The 15,805-nt window shown below is 34.9% G+C and overlaps 3 protein-coding genes across 5 annotated transcripts; 2 read left to right on the forward strand and 1 right to left on the reverse strand.

Moving 5' to 3' along the window:
- LOC106150888 (uncharacterized) lies at positions 1–4,863 on the forward strand. Its single transcript, XM_087010235.1, has 2 exons — positions 1–3,977; positions 4,089–4,863. The coding sequence occupies exon 1, from the start codon at positions 218–220 to the stop codon at positions 1,505–1,507; it is 1,290 nt and encodes a 429-aa protein (XP_086866361.1). The 5' UTR covers positions 1–217; the 3' UTR covers positions 1,508–3,977; positions 4,089–4,863.
- A 1,892-nt stretch (positions 4,864–6,755) lies between these two features.
- Positions 6,756–8,266, forward strand: LOC106181399 (E3 ubiquitin-protein ligase TRIM32-like). Its single transcript, XM_087010234.1, has one exon. It carries the CDS (start codon positions 6,756–6,758, stop codon positions 8,055–8,057), a length of 1,302 nt encoding a protein of 433 aa, XP_086866360.1. The 3' UTR covers positions 8,058–8,266.
- Positions 8,267–8,641: 375 nt separating this feature from the next.
- On the reverse strand, positions 8,642–15,795 carry LOC106150880 (uncharacterized). 3 transcript variants are annotated; one of them, XM_087010223.1, is made up of 8 exons: positions 15,635–15,795; positions 12,369–12,551; positions 12,129–12,214; positions 11,850–11,986; positions 11,244–11,396; positions 10,480–10,676; positions 9,987–10,081; positions 8,642–9,388 (listed from the first exon to the last, which is right to left on the reverse strand). In XM_087010223.1, the coding sequence occupies exons 2-8, from the start codon at positions 12,542–12,544 to the stop codon at positions 8,796–8,798; spliced, it is 1,437 nt and encodes a 478-aa protein (XP_086866349.1). In that variant the 5' UTR covers positions 12,545–12,551; positions 15,635–15,795; the 3' UTR covers positions 8,642–8,795. The 3 variants fall into 3 exon arrangements, with proteins under 3 accessions (XP_086866349.1, XP_086866350.1, XP_086866351.1); XM_087010224.1 differs by having other exon boundaries at positions 15,630–15,736; XM_087010225.1 differs by lacking the exon at positions 15,635–15,795 and adding an exon at positions 15,427–15,597.
- Between the last annotated feature and the right edge of the window lie 10 nt (positions 15,796–15,805).

A 15,805-nucleotide genomic window follows, 5' to 3' on the forward strand; every position in this document is an offset into this window, starting at 1 on the left:
CGGAGTCAGAGAATAAACATGAATGAATTAGTTTACACCGGAGAGTAACTGTAAAAGATAAAGCTATGTGACAAGATTCTTATGAAAATGTTTTTACACATCATGCAGAAATTCACACAGATGACAAGTATTTCAAGAGGATTTTGAATGAAAAGGTAAACTTGTATTGTGACCAGCTCAAGTTCCATCAAAACCTTTAAGGGACAGAATTGTAAACATGGAATTGGAAGAATACAAATGCCAGAACTGTAACAAGACATTTGCTAATAAGCAGTTGAGAATTGTTCATGAAAAAAGTCACACTGGACAGAAAACACACAAATGCCAGTACTGTGATAAGACATTAAGTACAAAATTTGGTCTCATTGTTCACGAAAGAATTCATACTGGAGAGAAGCCATACCTGTGCCAGTATTGTGATAAGACATTTATTCAAAAAAGGAGTTGCATTGTTCATGAAAGAATTCACACCGGAGAGAAACGGTACAAATGCCAGTACTGTGATATGACATTTACTTATAAACAAAATTGCAAAGACCATGAAAAAACTCACACTGGAAAGAAACTACACAAATGCCAGTACTGTGATAAAATTTTTGTTGAAAAACAGAAATGTGTTGTTCATGAAAGAAATCACACTAGAGAGAAACCAAACAAATGCCAGTACTGTGATAAGATATTTATGCATAAACAGAACTGTGTTGATCATGAAAAAATTCACACAGGAGAGAAACCATACAAATGCCAGTACTGTGATAAGACATTTATTACAAAACACAAATGCGTTGTTCACGAAAGAATTCACACCGGAGAGAAACCTTACAAATGCCAGTACTGTGATAAGGCATTTAATAAAAAATGGAATTGCATGGTTCATGAAATAAATCACACTAGAGAGAAACCATACAAATGCCAGTACTGTGATATGGCATTTATTGAAAAACAGAAATGCATTGTTCATGAAAGATTTCACACCACTGTGACCAGAGAAGAAACATACAAATGCCAGTACTGTGATAAGGCATTTAGTAAAGAACGTCATTGCATTGAACATGAAAAAATTCACACTGGTGAGAAACCATACAAATGCCTGTTGTGTGATAAGGCATTTGCTTCAAAATATTATTGCCTTATTCATGAAAGAAATCACACTGTAAAGAAACCATACAAATGCCAGTACTGTGATAAGACATTTACACTACAATGGCATTGTAGTCGTCATGAAGGAATTCACACTGGAGAGAAACCGTACAGGTGTGTGTTTTGTTGTAAGACATTTGTCAGCAGAAATGAATGTGATATACATGAAAAAGATCATACTAATGTGTCACCTGTCCTGACAGCACATAGACCATATGATACAGAAGTTAATAATGGTAAAAATCCAGTCTCTCAGAATAATAATGGGGCATCACAGGAATTAGTCAAAATTGAAATCCAGGAATACGATCCTGCAATTAGAGAGCAACCATACCCTGTGGCCCTGTTTAAAAATGCATTTGCTTAGCTCTTAGTCTTTGTATGAAACTCTGTAAACTTGTATCATGATGCAGCAGTTAGAAGGTAAAATGATTGCAAGTTGCATTTTGGCATATAATACCCAAGAAATTGATAATAAGTAGAGTTGATAAATAATAAAATTGCTTTTTAAAGCACACACTAAACTGGTGGTTAAAAGATAATTCAGCTTATCCTTGTCATCCTTTATGTTCTGAAAGAAGGAATTCCACAGTTCTAAGTACCAATTTTCTTAAGTGGCAAAGTGTGTTTTTACCAGCTAGGTAAAATAGATACACTAGCTGGCCAGGAAGTATAATTGTGAGTGTTCTTCACTGAATAGATTTAATTTATTACATTGCACTGCGCATTACATTACCCATCTGGGTCAAACAGGACGGGTTATTTAACAAAATTGTATCACACTGACAATTCACAGAAAATTTGAGCAGGTCAAAGGTGGTCTTGATATAAAGACAAGGGTGGCAGCTTGTTCATTTGTTGATCTGCTTTACCTGTCTCTGATGCACTCCTATGGCTTTTATACAGAGATAAATATATCTTAACTTCAAAATTGTTTACAAACATACTGTAAGCACAGCCTTATGAAAATCAGACCAATTCATTCTGGGACTAGTTGAGTTCATACTGGGTACAGAACTATGGAATGTTCATTTAAAAAGTTCAAAATGGGCTTGATCAGACCAATTTTCCAAAATTCCTGCCATTTTCCCCCAGCATGTTACAGGAGTGAAATGCTAAATATCTCACAGACCGATATGCTTGGGAAAAGTTTCTGGGAAAATCAAATGTACAAACAAGCAGAAACCTACTAGTATGCAGATGAAGATCAAAGAAGTAGGACCAATTATTATTCCAAATTTTATTTCATTTATATTAGTTACTGCTAAGATCATATATATGTGGGTCTGGTGAATTTAATTCTTTCCAAACAGTGCGAGCAAGGCTGATCTCCTTTATACAACTCATTATGAATTAATTTAAGGGAGGAGGCAAGGAGGATTAATGCCAATCAAATTGAGGCATTCATACACCAAGTACACCAAGGACATAGTAAGGATGAGCTCATTTCTAACTTGCTGTAAAATAGACCACAATGTTTGTTTTTATAAATTTAAAGTAAGACCCAGCTCTTATACCTATAGATTGATCTAGCAGGATCAACCCATCTCAGAGGGATTTCTCACTGAATTGCTTTTGGCTTAAGTAAGTGGCTCTGATGTCTGGTACACCTACTGAAGCTGTTAGGGAGTATAACTATTGTTTAGCAGTTTCTGTAAGCATGCCAGACTTAATTCTAAGCGGCTCAATCTGAGTGCAATTTAGCAAAAAAAAAAAAAAAAAAAAAAAAAAAAAAAAAAAACTCAAAAAGATGGGTTGATCCAGTTATATAGATTGATCTTGGTATGGGAATGGTATCTTAGGCCCCATTCAGAATAGGGTACTGACTAGTCTGAGGATCAAATATGGGGACCCACTACAAAGCTTGCTGTCTAATCCGCTAAGAGACACAGCTAGACTAGATATCGTGCGGGGAAGTATTCGAATGGGTCAGTCATATTTTCAGAATGAGGCCTAAAAGACAAAAACATGAGTTGTTGTATTTAACAGTCGACCCAATCATTATGCAAACCTCATGAAATACTCTAATGTCCTTCATTTTTCTAATACTTTGGGTTGAAACCTGCAGATAGACTGAAGGCATGAGGCCATTCCATTTTCACACCTGCAAACTTAAGCTTCAGTTCAAGAAGAAGGTGTACCATTTGATTAAGCTATTTTTGTATTGAGGAGGAAACACTTTCCTGTACCCTTACCCTTGGTGTGCAGGTAAACCAACACATAATTTCTGTGAAAATTGAGTGCATTATTTATCAATAATTGAATATAAATTGATGCTATTTTCCATAACTAATTGATCAGTAAGGTATGAACTTAATTACCGCAATTTTTAATCTACTACTGGTTTTTCTAGGAAAATTTGATGGAAAATCAGACTGTCTCAAATTTTTGATGGCTACATGCATGGATATTCCGTAACAAAATTGAAATGTTTGAGAGGGAATTAAGGGATTGATTTTAAAAGCTATTTAATGGATTATATATATTATCATAGATGGTTATCCACATTCTGTAGAAGCATTGTTTATGAACTATAATTTCAATTTCTGAATCATCCACATACATTGTATCTAATACTCATCCCCCCTCTAATTTTTAGAATATTTTCTAAACCAGTGATCAAGTTTCTCTGTGCCACAGAGGAACTACCACCTGTGTGAGTACCTGTACCTGATCTGTAATGACATTAGAAATGAGCTCTTTGAAAGAGGATCATTATTAAAGAAATGGAATTCCATCGAGTGCATTTATGTATTGAGTGCTTATTGCATTTCCTCTGTTTTTAAACACAGACCATCTTCAAATTTGCGTGAGTGATTCATAACAATGAAATACAGGTAAAATTCAGATATGAGAGTTATGGGACTGTACATCATACTTATAATTTAATGCCTTAAACACAGACCATCTTCAAATTTGCGTGAGTGATTCATAACAATGAAATATAGGTAAAATTCAGATATGAGAGTTATGGGACTGTACATCATACTTATAATTTAATGCCTTAAATTAATTTTCAGTTTTCTCGACTTTTCATTGAAATAGCAGCTATAAAAACAAATTATTACATTTTATTAAATTTAATTTCCAGAAGTTTGTAAGGATGTTATATAATCTGGGTTTAGGGCTAATGTCTTTTGGATGTATACTCATATAATCAGTTTATAAGTCAAGTCAAGGAAGTCAGTTTGTGTAGTGTCAAGGTATCTCAATTAAATGAGAAGCCAGATCTTTGATAAATAAGTCGCCCATAAGTACATCCACCTCAAATGTATTTAGGATTGGCCCTCTGCTTTGAAACTATTAATAGTTTATAATATAATAATTTACCTTGTTCAATCAGTTTAAATTATCAACCTATTGCAATTGTCTACTGGCACCAGCAGAAGTTATTTTATATTAAGGCTCTAAGTCTTCTTTATCATAAGTGTAATTTAATTGAAGTGACTGCTGTCGCAACCCACCTGGCTGGAAAGCCAATATAATGCAATAAATTATTGTATATATATATATATGAATGTATGTAACGATAGACATAAATGTATCGGTCAGTAGTTAGACCATATGCCGATCTATAGAAAGCAAAACATGACGTTATGTTAGGGCAACTGCATTCTCAGAAATTAAATTGCAAAACCTTAGTAACAATTAAGGCATTGTGAAAAAATGCACTCAAGGCTGAGGACAAAATCAATTCGTAAAATAAACGTGCATAATGTAATACTCCTTTAATTCACTCCATCTTATTTCTGTTAGTATTAATGTGCTAATATTATCCAAAAGAGTTGTTAATAATTTTTAAAACTTTCTCCTAAAATAGGCTAAAACCTTTGCTACTGAATATAAAAAATTTCCCATTCTAGTAAGGCATGAATTCAAATTTTAAAATTATTTACACAAAAAGTCAGATTTATCACTTTCTGTCACCATGCAGAGAAAAAAGAAATGTGGAATTTGCACATGTATCTTTAACTTTTCTTCAAATGGACCTACATATTTTGAGAATGAGTGAATACTCATGCAGGAATAATTACTGGTAACAAAATATTTTAAGTTTGTAAGAATTTATTGCCCAATCAATAAATGTTACTATCTGCATCTTTTTTTTTTTTTTTTTTTTTTTATTGAAAAATTTCAGTATAAGAAAGTACATATACCCAAGTATGGTAAATGCACACTGCGCACTCACTCTCTCTACTATCTGCATCTTAGTTACCCCAAGGAGTTATAATTCCTTGGTTACACTTCCTTTCAATATTAACCTGCATTTCCACTACTCTGAACAACCCAAGTAAAGTGCACTTTTTAATATCATCATAAGCAACAGATATAAATACATTAAAAGTTAATAACTGTAATAGTCCATTAAGGTTTATTCTCTGGACTCATCACCTGATAAACACATGATGGAATTATAAACAATGGACAAGTTTTATCAGATCAGTGTCAAGGAGGAGCAGAAACCTTGCAGGCAAATTAAATATCATAATGCAGTCTGAGGAGAGACTGAGACTACTAGTAACTGGGTCTCGACTGATTCTAATTTTGACCTAAATATGGGTTGTAAAACTATATATTGTACTTAAATTATTTCTCTAAAAACTCTAATTAAAATGCCCCTGATAAGTGCAAGGAGAGGGGGCGGGGCATATACTAGTAACTCAAAGTAAAAGTCTGAGCTTTCTGCTAATGTTCCAAATATCTAAACTTACTTTAGAATTCGACAGAAAAATAACTAATTTTACGAGGAGTTAAATGTCCATGTACAAGCAATGACAGGGTAACAGTGTTAAGGCACATTATCAAAATTAAGAGACACTGATGTTTTTTGTATCAGTAAATGATCATGTAAGCAGGAGCAGTACCATAGTTGCCTTAGTGGGCTACTTGGCCACTTGTACAAATAACCATATCAAATATAGTGCATGTAATCAATATGTGCATTGTACATTTCCATAAATATTTTTGACATCACCATCACCTGATCATCTGCTGCCACACTACAAAGAGTACTTGAGTTAGATAGCTTACATTTTACTGTTGAACTATTCACCGAGTGCTTACCTTGTGTTCTGAGGTGACAATATGGCCGAGGCACTGGCAGCAGCTTTCGCAGACAAACTATTGACATGTAGCATTTGTTTAGGAGAGTACGAGGACCCCCGTGTGCTGCCTTGCTACCATACATTTTGCTATGGCTGTATATGTGACCATGCTACACAGACTATTACTCCAAAAAGGACATTTTTGTGTCCCCTTTGTAGAGAGGAGATACAATTTCCAAGGGAAGGACTTGTGAAATTGAAAAAAGATTTCCGTATTCACACAACAAAAGAACTTCTCAGCCAGCAACAGCAGCATGAAGTACCATTAACAATTAAAGAAACTGATGTGCAAGGAGTGACACATGGTGTCTCACAAGTGATGATCAAATGTGAGAAGCATCCTTCAAATGAACTGAAATACTATTGTGAAGATGATGATACTGTTGTATGTGGTGACTGTGTATCACCAGAACACTACAGACATGGTATATTGTGCCAGTTGAAAAAGCTGCAAATACCAACAGAAAAAGGATAAAAACTGTCCTTGTGCAAACTTTGCCAAAACTGAACATGTTCAAAGAAGCAGTTGCAAAGGAAACAGCCACTGAAATAAAAGAATCGCAAATCATGGCAGCCTCCATCAACAAAATCAAAGAACAGGCTCAACGTATTCGAAGATTAGTTGATCAGAGGGAGCAGATAATGATATCAGAAGTATTTTCTGCATGTGATATCAGAAAAAAGCAGGTGGGGGCTAACAAGGAAACCCTTGAACTTCACCATGCATCCTTGCACAGTGCGTGCAATTTTGCTCAGGAACTTCTCACAAATGGTTCTGCCTCTGACATCATGATTCACACTAAAGCTCTGACAGAGAGATTAACAGCCATGGAAAAAATGCCAGTGCCAACTCCAGACACACCAACACAGATTTCTTACAGCCCTGGTAAGATATCTCGTGCCAGACTGGACGCCATGTTAGGACAGGTGAAAATAAAGTCAAAGCCTCCTAGACTTTCTAGCCTGGAAGAAAATCTACCAAATCCAAGATCAGCACCACATCTACCCTTTTTCTTGGAGAAGGCAGGATGTATGCATTCCTTCAATCCTAAACTCAAATATGATAAAAGTATGTCCGTAAGTGGGCTGGCCATAGATGAACAACATATGTATCTTGTAGATAACAGTAATAACAGAACAAAGGTATTCACACATGAAGGGCAATTCAAGTTACAAATAAAGCTAAATGGTCCATTTGATGTGGCTGTGTCACAGAATGGTCAACTGTATATAACATCACTGGGTGACCAGTGTGTCCAAGTGTACTCAATCAGAGGTCAGCAAGTGACAACCATGGGTCAGGGTTTACTGGGACGTCCATATGGTGTAACACTGAACAGACAAGGTCATGTGATGGTCTGTGACAAGGGAAAAAAATCCATCTTCACATTCCATGCAGACAGTGGACAGCTCCTGAACACTTTTCCACTCAGTATGTGTAAACTCCCAATGTACATCACAGTGAACAGTGTGAATGAAAACATTGTGATATCAGACTGGGGCAATGACTGTGTACATGTGCTGTCACCTACTGGTGATCAGCTGTACCAGTATGGCAACACAGAAGGCAGTGGTGTTGGTCAGCTGAGGTTACCATGGGGAGTGTGCACAGACAGCTATGGTCACATCTTCATTGCTGACAATGGTAACCACAAGATAGTGGCACTGAGTCCACAAGGACAGTTTACCAGATACATTGCCACTGAGGAGGATGGGCTGAAGTATCCCAGAGCATTAGCCATCAACCCTGCTGGTCAGCTGGTGGTTGCAGAGGGCAGGGGTCAAGTTAAGACATTCCAGAATCTACAATAAGAAAACCAATGATTACAATATAATATGACAACACACAGACGCATATAGTAATGATCCCTTTTTTGTCATGATATACTTGGAGGTTACCAGCCATTTACTGATACAAATTATACCAATTATTATAATGTACGTACAAGTGGGCAGCCAAGGGGCAACAACTGCTCCTGCTGATATGATCATTTATAATGATACAAAAAAAAAAAAAAGAATGTCTTTTAATTTTGAATACCTGTTTTAACAGTGTGTTACTCTGACATAATGTTATTCAATTTGTATGTGGATATTGCTTTGTATTGAATTCCTTGCAAAATTTAATTTTTGTTGGAATTTTTCATTACTCTTTTTAGAATTGAATGAAGTAAGTTTATATTTTTGAAAAATTAACAAATATAGTAGCTCTTTTGCTTTGAGCCAACAAGTTTTGAGTGTTGGATGAGATAAACTGCTTCCTGTTATAGTAGAAACATTCTGTCAAACTGACTTGTTTATATTTGTTCGACTTATTTATTGCAGAAAAACTTGAAAATTATATCATATTTTGTAAAAAAAAAAAGCTCAACTAAAACAGCTTTCAACAATTAAACTTATATTTGTGAAAGAAAAATTTTATTGTAAAGGTTTGATAATGAATCTTATTTTCATTAAAACAAATTTTCAATACAAACTTTTAACAAATACAATAGAAATTTTAAAATGTTTATCAACATCAGGATAACAATGTGAAAGTCATATTTTTGGTCATACATGACAATTGTTGTGGCATGCATTCTTTAGTTCTGAAATACAAGGACACACCCAATCTGCAACTGGTACATTCTTTTCTTTTTCAGTCCTGTCGAAATATTTAAGTGTCACATGGTGGGCTGACAAACTGTCACTTGTGCAATTAGTAAGTTGATTAATATCACCAAATGTCACACATTTCTCGTCTTTCAATCTGTCTCTGGTCACAATACTAGACTCCACAGATGAACAGCTCTTTCCACCTTGAACATCAAGGCCAATGTTTGACCTCTGACCTCTTTTGACTTCACCAATGTTTGACACCTGACCTTTGACCTCATCATAATTTAATCTTTGACAACGATTAGTACAGAGCAAGGCATCCTTTCGAGTCCCGTTATGCAGTATCTGCATTTTTTGCCATGGAGGATGGAGCCTGATGAAGGTCTTCGGTTGAATGCTCAGTCTCTGAACAATTGGAATAGACAGGAGGACAAGAACCTCCTCCTCCTCTTCCTCTTCCTCCTTACAGGTTTGGCACTCAGCCAGATACAAAGAGCACTCCTTGGACATGCTTTTCACAAAGAAATTGGCACATTTGGAAATATCTGGAATTGCAAATATGAATCCAAATTTAAACAGCATACTGGTTTAAAATATCTGAAATTAAATTGGCATCACATTAAAATTCATTTATGAAACACATATATGTGCCATGAAGACCAGTCAATTTGGAGCCAGCTTTTAAGCTCTGATCTAGTTGTACAGGAGTAAAAAGATAAATATATACTGGGTGCATGCAGCAGCTTGGTGAAGGGATGAAAACAAAGAACACTAGGAAAAGAGAACTATTCACTTCCACAGGATATGTGTTGTTTTTTTTAAACATATGAAACAAAAACAAAACAAAATACAACTCCCAATTCTTAATGAAGGAATCTTTTAAAACTTTAGTCATGAGACAGCCCTCCCTCTCCCATTACATTTACATCTCCCAGTATGCAAGGACAGATTAGGATGGCCATGTTTGTCTTTCAGATGATGTTAGAATTTAAAAAATATTCTATTAAATAAAAAGCAGGTATAAATTCAGTACTCAAAATTCATTTTGGAAGACTATTAGTCTGGATCTTTAGTCTAGTCCACGGATCAATCGGTTGTGAATGCTCTCTAAAACATTTCCCTCTATCCTATTCCTCATACTACCTTGTATTTGCCCAGCTGCTAGCTGGTGCTGCCAGAATCTTAGTGCTGTTTTCTCTCTGGACTGTAGAGTACATAACTGCTGTGCAAGGCCACCTCTGGAACCAGAAACACATGCTGAGTGAAGTTATTTTAGAAAAACATTTTTTTTTTAAACAACGTTTATTCAAAAGAATGAAGTGGAGGCAAGGCGCTGGGAGCATTATATGCTCTCATGTTTCTCATGTTAATAGCAGATAGCAATTAAAATGTTAATTGCTGGCAGTTATTAACTAATGTAAGTTATTATGATGAAAACAGTTTTTCACGACTACAAGGTAACTGAGGCTGTTGTCAAATGACCTGGTCAAATAAATTCAAGTCCATCAAACTCTTTATAATTTGCACAAGATTTGAGTAATTATCAATATGACAAATGTACAATTATATTTCTTAAAATGTGAACATGAACTTTTAAAAAGCGCAGAAGTGAATTCAAATTAATTGATCATTTTACTTGGTAAATTTCTGTTTCTTTTTCGCCGAGTCCTCAGGAATGACCTCTTGGGCAGGTGACCCTTGACTGGACTTCTGGGGTGTTTTGAGGGTCTTGGCCCACTCACTGCCCCTCATCCCTGCTCCCTCTGGACCACGATCAGACGTCTGTGTGGAGAGAATTGAGGTACCACTGCTGATGTCAACAGATTCACTTTCCTGAAATATAAACAAAAATCATCTTTATACATTTGTTTTTTGTTCATAAAATAATTGTTGACTAATGACTTCTTTTCAAATATTGTGGCACATCCACCTATTTATTTAAGAAAATGTAATTTTTTGCAGAAAATACAATTAAATTTTTCCTTGTTAATGTGGTGCAGTAGTTATTGTGTTAAACAGATTTTTTATATTGGCTGGAAAAAAAAAAAAAAAAAAAAAAAAAATATATATATATATATATATATATATATATATATATATATATATACTACCTAACTCGTAGCTTAAACAAGTGTAGTTTAGAGTGTGAGCCCATTAAGAATAGGAGATCCAGATCAAATATGGGGGACTAATCTGCTGATGCCCTCCCTGCCTCCACACATGCCATTAAATGGATAAAATCATGGCTCCGAGGTCTAATTTCTAGACCCCCGCAAGAACGGTGAGTGTGGAGGAGGGGAGACCATCAGCGTATTAGTCAGTGGATCAGAAGGTCCTCGGATCTTCAATTCTGAATGGGCTCTATGTTTAATACTTAGTTTTATCAAACTGTATTCAAACCTGCTGCTGTGATAGGCTGGTGTGATTTTCTTCTATATCGGATATATCAGGGTCTTCATCCATTACAAGTGGCTCCTGAATCTCATTCTCATTCTGGTTTAAAGACTGTGCTCCTGACAAAGAGCTCCAGCTGGATATGCTCCCCTGAGTAGACTGAAGAGCAGAACAAGGCAGCAAAGCTGTCATATGTACAGAGTAGACTAAAGAGCAGAAAAATCAATACCACTGATACATTGTAGGAGGCATTAAAAATAATTGTTAGTAGTGATAAAACATAAAATAAAAGTAACAGTGATATAAAAGATACAGATTCTCTGTTTTCAACTTATCAAAGTAGCAGTGTGGAGTTTCCTATTCCTTTTTTTTTTAATTAGTTTTATTATCTTAATATTTGCTTGCTCTAATTTTGTCTCAAATATATTTACTGGAAGGTACAAAAGGCTGCCAAATTTGGGAAAGTATTCCAGTTGATTTAAAAATTTTAGCCATAAACAATGATGAATACCAAAACAATATTTGATGATTTTATACATTATGTATTTTTACAATTATTGTTTCCTTTACCAAGCATCTGCTAATCTTGTACAGTAAACAGTTATATCTTACTGTAAGCTGGAAGTCCATTTTGACAAATTCCTTTGGTTGCTTAAGCATGTTTGGAGTTTGAATTGAGAAAGTTGGTGAACAATCACGGCTGTCATCACTTGATGCCCAATCTATTTTCCCTTCCATCACTTCTAGATCTGAAGCACAAGATTTCTTTTAATCCCCTCATCTGCCTCAATTAACACAGAGAGAGAGAGAGAGAGAGAGAGTTTCCATAACATTGTCATGAAAATAAATCTTTCTGTCAATTTTAATGATACTCAGTACATACCAACTTACCTTCCAAATCACTCAATGCTTCGATGTCCTTTTCTTTTGCCAGATTCCCATGTGAAGATATACTGAGTGTCTGAAAAGACTTTCGCCTAAAACCAAATTTTGAACAAAAAATAAATGTGTGAAATTGAACATCACAAAAAGAAAGTCAGGTATTCTGGTGGATTTCTGTGTAAAACAATTTTTTTTTTTAGATTTATAACAAAAATAGATGTACAGAAAAAAGCCCTATCAAATAAGTACCTTCTCTTGTCTGTTATGTCTTGAACAAATCCATCAAATCCATCCATTCGTCGTTGCCAGTCACTTGTTTCTTCCTGTTCTTGATGCCATTTTCTCTTCTTGGCAAATGTGCATTTCTTACTGGAAAGCTTTACTGGAGATTCATATTCTATTACTAAGTTACTGTTATCATCCATGGAGTATCTGAAAAGGGGTAAACAATGATCTTTTTTTTTTTTTTTTACATAAGAATATACTGGTACTTAACTAATATATAAGGATTTTAAAAAACCTCTTATGAAACAAGTTGTATATTGACCCATTAGAGCCTGCGTCATCAAAACAAACGGCAGCCATACTGGAGGGAGACCGGAATCGTCTGCTGCGCATGAACAAGCCATGTCTGTAGTTCAGTTTTCGTTTTCTGTATTTTTTTTTCATATTTAACCGAGCAAAATGATGAATTACTGCAGGGTATTTGATCGAGAGAAGGTAACTTACTTTACAAGCGTTCACAGACTGCCTGCAGTGGTAAAAATCCATGGTGAAGGAACTAAAACCATAAACGGAGGAGAGACGGCGAGGTGGCTTTGAATCAAGACTCTTCGGAAAAGTAAAGGATAAAACTAATTTATTTAATAGCAAAGAATGAAGAGCCAACTGTGCAGATTTACCATAAAAGAAAAAACAGTAGAACACCAAAGACCTAGGTGTGTGCGTTTGGGGCGCACGTATATATTTAAAGTAGTGCCCAAAAAGTGTGGATGGAGAGTGTGTTAATTTGTTAAAACGTGTGGAAATACCCAGGCAGGGTTTCGACTTTTATAATGAAGAATCACCTATTGCCTTGGGTGTAATTTGTTATCAGTTACGGTGCTCTCTAGATTTTATCGGCTGTCACCTACCTCTTTTATACCTGGTTAGCATTATTCTCAATTAGTGTCAAGGCTATATTTGTACTGTACACAGCTGAGCTGGGCCAATTAAATCAATTACCTGTATGAAGTGTATTTGGAAGTTGGTGGCTTAATTTTCGATTTGGTGTAGTGATAAGAGTAATTTTATTTTGCAAGTAAATTCTACCTCAGGTGTAATTGACATATAACTTTAATAATCTCATGAAATAATTTTGCACTTTCCTCTGTAAAAATGTTAAATTCTGCTCCTTTCAACTGTAATGTTGTAAGTTATAATATGAATAAAAATCACTATTGTTATCTTTCTATTAATTTAGATTTACATGTAGGAAATTGATCAGGCATTTCCCACCAAGCCACACTGATTGGGTGCAAGTAAATTATTTAAAAAAAAAAAAAAAAAAACGGAAGCTTTTGATGACAGGTACAAAAGGCAGCTAGATGACACACAAGGTAGAAGCAGCAAAAAATATTCCTAGATCTCTGTGACCAGCTGAGGAGACAGGATCTGAACATCAGGAGAGTGAAATCCAGTGCATGACAGGAGTTATTTAATTGAAGCAACACTCAGAACTCAGCATATCATGTTCACTTTTATTCATACAAAATGTGCACTTTTCACATATGTTTAAGCAAATGGTTGCAGAAATCAATTCATGAACTGAATTATTATTTTACATTGGACATCATAAATACATGATTGTGAAAAATGCCTTGCTTCTGTGAATGACTGAATAATAATAAAATCCTAACAATGTTGCTTATATGAATGGTTGCATTCATGGTGAATATTAAACTCTCTCAAACAACAGTCTCGTTACATGTACTTTCTAATGAACCAAAATGAAGTACAAGAATGCTGAAATAATTAAAAAAGTTGATGATGGTATAGAGCAAATGTTCTGCATACTTTACTTCTGTACTGTATAAACAATAGCATCTGAAAATCCCCAATATAGTTAGGCTTTACATTAAAAAAAGAGAACAACAAATACCTGATATTGCAGTTTTAAAGTAAATTTAAAATACATGAATTTTGTTCACTGAATACCTAGCAAAATATTCTCAATGCAAATGGTATATAAAATTTTATAAAATCAGTTTGATACAATACTTTTTATGACAGTAGATGTATTTTGAAAACTTATTTACAACACAACTCACCAGCTTTATTTTGATACAAAGGACACGTCTTTTTCATCATTGACATAATTTCTATTGCTCCATTGATATCAAGTGTATAGTCCCATGGCAAATTCCCATTCTCTAAGTCCCACTTAAACTGAGGTTTGAGGATATTTGTAGTGCCTAACAAATGCTTCTGTGAATGACTGAACTAATAATAAAATGCTAACAATGCTGCTTATATGAATGAACAACAGTCTTGTTACATGTACTTTCTAATGAACCAATATGAAGTACAAGAATGCTGAAATAATTTCTGACAGCTTCACGATGTAAAGATAAGTCATAACTAACAGCAATATTTCATGTCATAAGACAATCATACATTCTTCCTTGAATCCACAAGGGTTTATCCTAATGATCAGCTCAATTTTTTTATATCTATCCTTTATGAAAACAGTTGCTTCTATTTATGGTTAAACTTATGATTACACATTAAACTCTCTCAAACTATAACTGTTATTACCCAATGAACAAGAAAAATGAAGTACAAGATAACTGAACTATCTTCTGACAACACGATGTTGGGTAAGTAGCATTTAGTAGGATTTCACGTTTTTAGACTGTCTTGAGTTCATATCGGTCGATCCCGCTGATCAGCTGAAGCCTCAGCTTGTATATATCCTTTTCCCTTTGGTGTCCTTGATCGTGATATGAAGTTTACTTTATTTTATTTGGTTTACCTATATTTACGCTACTATTCCCCGTCGTTCATTCCCTCCAGCATGGCCGCGGGACTAGTGTTACGGAGCAAATATGACGTCACTGTAATCGGTTAATAGGGAAGCTATTGGTGAAAATTTTCCATGAAAAGGGAATTTTTAATACCGCTTTTACTTTAAACACATTTTAATTCCAACTTTCACTCATCAAAAATTAATAATAATAATAATAATAATAACAATAAACAAATCAATCTAAACTACATCCAAAATGTTTTGGTTGCAACAGTAAATAATTTGCCTTTTTGAATGTACCTGTGTTTTGCTTCACAACAAATAGAGTTAAATCTACAGACAGGTACATTAGTCTACGTCTACATGTAAGTTTTGACCAGTTTGTAAAGCGCTGTGATTTTCGCCCTCGATTGTATTTCAATACAATAAAATCAGTTTGAGATTTAGAATTTACAGAAGGAGCACTATGAACAATTCCAACGGAAAATGAGTTGAACAATTACTTAACAGATGTCTTGATTTGTTCAGCGTATGTGTTACGCTTTCTGAGGCCAAGCTTTTGTTTTGCCTCTTGTCCCGCTAAATGCTTTCCCTACCTTTAAATTAAAAAGAGCGTTGAATGATAAACTCAAACATAATCAATGAAAAGATTATGTTAACCAAAAATTCGCTTTAAGCA

This window comes from Lingula anatina, chromosome 4, assembly GCF_051362555.1.
Source record: "Lingula anatina isolate TDL-2025a chromosome 4, LinAna3.0, whole genome shotgun sequence".
NCBI lineage: Eukaryota > Metazoa > Brachiopoda > Lingulata > Lingulida > Lingulidae > Lingula > Lingula anatina.

Bases quoted from the DNA above. Each gene is read 5' to 3' on its own strand.
- LOC106150888 (XM_087010235.1), top strand. From the start codon at position 218: ATGGAATTGGAAGAATACAAATGCCAGAACTGTAACAAGACATTTGCT.
- LOC106150880 (XM_087010223.1), bottom strand. From the start codon at position 12,544: ATGGATGATAACAGTAACTTAGTAATAGAATATGAATCTCCAGTAAAG. The intron at 12,215-12,368 runs GTACTTATTTGA...ATTTGGTTTTAG, and splicing joins GACATAACAGACAAGAGAAG to GCGAAAGTCTTTTCAGACAC. The intron at 11,397-11,849 runs GTAAGATATAAC...TCTGCTCTTCAG, and splicing joins AAATGGACTTCCAGCTTACA to TCTACTCAGGGGAGCATATC.
- LOC106181399 (XM_087010234.1), top strand. From the start codon at position 6,756: ATGTTCAAAGAAGCAGTTGCAAAGGAAACAGCCACTGAAATAAAAGAA.